Genomic DNA, 3,632 nt, shown 5'->3' with positions numbered 1-3,632 from the left:
TTAATGTTTCTTTTCGTTTACGTGCAAAATTGTATGTTAGCTTAGTTAAATAAATAAGTATGATTACTGAAACAAAAAAAAAAGTCATTTCATTACAACATAATTTTATATTACACATACTTGGTGTTTCACGAGTATACTCGTCACCACTCAATTTTTGCATGGATGGAATACGGAATGGAATAGAGTGGTTAAATGCATATGAGGTATCTGAATATACATTTTCAGGCAATTTAAATCAATGCTTTCCTAAAATTTAGCTTTAATTTATGTTCTATATGCTTTTAAATAAAAGATGTCTACGCAGTTTCTTTTAAGGAATATGAGGGATTACACTTTTGAGAGAATCCTATTGGTTTCAGTTTTAAAATTCTGAAGGATAAAAAAAGAACACTCTGAAATAAAAGCATCCGCAATTCATTCTTACGAAATGAATTGCAGATGAACCCAAGAATGAATTCTAAAAATTTTCTCACACTATCTTGTTTCTCAAAATAGTCCAAAAACAAAACAAAAAGAAAACCGTTGCGATGTAAATGATCCTTTAGAAAACACTAACTGATAATTCCAGAAAGATCTCTATCAGTTTGCGATCTGGCGTTAATGCGGCCTTGATTTTTATCACGCTAATCTGATCTACTTCTTTAAGCAGAAGTTACGCTCCTTAAGCGACGAAACGTTTCTGTCAGGGAATTAATCTGCTTTCAATCGTAGACGCATAAATCGAGGAATGTGAAATACTTACTGTCAAATACGAGTAAACATTGGTAGACAGAGATATTTTATCAGAGACCTGATTTCTAGATTGCATTACTTATATATATATAAAGAGTAGCAACCTGAAACATTTTTGATACAGCAGTTTTCATTAGCGTGTTGTAGCACTTCATTTAAAATGTCGCAGCCTACCTTGGGATATTGGGACATCCGTGGTATAGCCGAGCCTATACGATTTCTTCTACACTACAAAGGTGTCGATTTTGTTGATAAAAGATATACTTTCGATGATCGTGCAGCATGGGAGAAGGATAAGACTTCTCTGAAATTGGATTTTCCTAACCTACCATACTACCTCGATGGAAATATAAGACTAACTCAAAGTAATACCATTTTAAGATACCTGGCAAAGAAACATGAACTTGATGGCAAAACCGAAGAAGAATACCTCCGAGTTTCTTTGGCCGAACAGCAAATCAGTGATCTCCGGGCAAGTCTGATTCAGTTGAGTTACAACGACAACTTTGAGAAGCTGAAACCTGATTTTGTCAATCAAGTACCGAGTCATCTGAAATTGGTTGCTAACTTTCTAGGCAACAGGAAATTTTTGGCAGGCGATTCCGTGACCTATGTTGACTTCATGGCCTATCATGTCATCGATTACCTCAGGTATCTCATTCCAAATCTTCTCACAGATTTCCCAAATTTGAGAGATCATCAAGACAGGATTCGAAACTTGCCAGAACTGCGGAAATATTTAAAATCGCCAGCATACAAACCTTGGCCTCTTTTCTCTCCTGCAGCGCAATTTGGCGGTGAAGGACCGGAACCTAAGCGTTAATAGTTTCCAAAAGCTTTAATTCTTAAAGTGCTTCAAGATTTTTACATGATATTTTGGACTGCCATTTTGACATTCTTGTAGTAAAATCACAGAAGAATTTAAATTTTTAAATTGCTGTTTATGCTATGCTTAAATGTTTCGGACACCAAGAATTTTTATATTTCATAATCTATGAAAATTCATATTTAGAACAGAGGTAAAAGACACATATTCTATTTTGTTCCTTTTGATATACTTGTATTAAATTTACTTAAAAATAAAATTTTTTAAGCATTAATTAAGAATTTATGTACTTCATTAAAGATTTTTCTTATTAATGCATAAAATTTCAAATCTTGAATTTTTCTTTATTGTGTATGATGATGTTGATTCAAAACTACAAGAAAAGATTTGTAACATTTAAAGATATCGAATTTTTGGTTTCATAATAAAATATTTTTAATCTTTTTCTACTTGATATTTTTTTTGCAGAAAGTAAGTATCATGTTTCGTTTCAAATCATTATTTTTGTTTGTCAATGATGTTAATAATACAGTTACTGCTAATTTTATGATTTAAAACTTATTAAATTAGTGCAAAAAGCTGTTAACTAGAATTGAATTGTTTGTGATGGATAAATATTGTTCAGATTTAACAAAGATAGCAAGCAGCATTTGCTGAAAATTTTGTAAAACAATTTTGTATTGTTACTGCTTAGAAATCTTTTGTCTTGATTTAAAATAAATTAAAAATAAAAATTAAATTTGTAAAAGGAATAGTAGACGAACTTGTTATTTATAAAAATGAATGGACTTAAGATAAAATATTACATTTTTGAACTGAATGACATTTTATAAATATTAACATAGAATAAAATCAAAATTTCATTAAACAAGATATATTTCTAAATACATAATTTTTATAGTAAAAATTCCCATTGAAAATTCTTTTATAAGCTTATTTATAATAAAATAATTTAAGTTATATTTAACAAGTAAATATAGGAATATTAAGGAAGCTTTTAATATAATTCAATATTTCAATTCGGTTAATGTTATTTTTCAAGCATTTGCAAGTATTTTTTTAAAATTTAATTTGACATGTTTCATTTTTAATAAGATGAAATTTTGGTACCAATTATTTTATTTATTTACTAATGCATTTTTGTTTTGAAATTTGAAAAATTTGTAAATTCTTCATAACATTTCACTATTTTAATAGTGATTAATAAATAATCGATTCATTTAGTTAGATTTTAGTTCTATTCTGATGAAACAGTACATTAATGAATTTAAATCTATTTCAATAATCATTAATATTTATGATGAGGAATTATAAATATATAAAAAAAATAATTTAGTAAGAAATTCTATTTTTTTAGTATATATAAAGAAGTATGTTTTAAACATTATTTTTATTAAATTAATTTTTCTTATTACTATATTATTTTATCTACCACTTTCAATCAATTTATTTGAAAATTACTTATCAAAAAAATTTCAGCGTTTTTTCTTATAAAATATGGAATTTTGTTTTTTATTATTTCTTAATTATTTTCCGTTTTAATATACGAGCCGTAAAAACTATGATGCTTTTATATTTTTTCAATGTAATTAATCTAAATGAGATGAATGTTTTCATTGAAGAAAGATATTTCACTCACAAAATGTCTTACAGAATCAATTTACACTAATTCCAGGCTCAATATTTAGAATTTTATCCCTGCAGTAAAATTTTAATTTTTTCATAATGTTAAAAAGATTTTAAATATTTTAGTACCTTTTTAAGTTTTTATTATTGTATTGATAAAATTTTTAAGCACATAAAGCCACTTAGTTAATATAAAAATCGTAGTGAGATAAATAATATCTAAATAATTATCATTCGAACTTGTTAACTGTTCTTTAATGAAATGATTGAAAATAATTGCTTTTAAATGGCGTTTGGATCTATTTTTGTTAATTTATTGAAGCCTGCCAAATTTGTTGAAGAAATGGAAACGTTTCCAATCCACTGTGCTTTGAATTACTTATAATTTAATAATCACACTATTGTTATTCTTATTTATCATTTGAAATGTAGCTTTAGGAATCTA

General features: G+C 27.0%; 1 protein-coding gene across 1 annotated transcript; it reads left to right on the top strand.

The window, feature by feature from the left end:
- The first annotated feature begins 716 nt into the window (after positions 1–716).
- Positions 717–1,918, top strand: LOC129966111 (glutathione S-transferase Mu 1-like). The gene has a single exon (XM_056080490.1). It carries the CDS (start codon positions 896–898, stop codon positions 1,556–1,558), a length of 663 nt encoding a protein of 220 aa, XP_055936465.1. The 5' UTR covers positions 717–895; the 3' UTR covers positions 1,559–1,918.
- Positions 1,919–3,632: the final 1,714 nt, after the last annotated feature.

This window comes from Argiope bruennichi, chromosome 4 (assembly GCF_947563725.1).
Source record: "Argiope bruennichi chromosome 4, qqArgBrue1.1, whole genome shotgun sequence".
In the NCBI taxonomy this organism is placed as follows: Eukaryota; Metazoa; Arthropoda; class Arachnida; order Araneae; family Araneidae; genus Argiope; species Argiope bruennichi.
The sequence above is the reverse complement of the archived record's forward strand: the minus strand, read 5'-3'. Positions and strand labels throughout refer to the sequence as shown.

Excerpts from the sequence above, each read along its gene's own strand:
- LOC129966111 (XM_056080490.1), top strand. The coding sequence starts at position 896 with ATGTCGCAGCCTACCTTGGGATATTGGGACATCCGTGGTATAGCCGAG.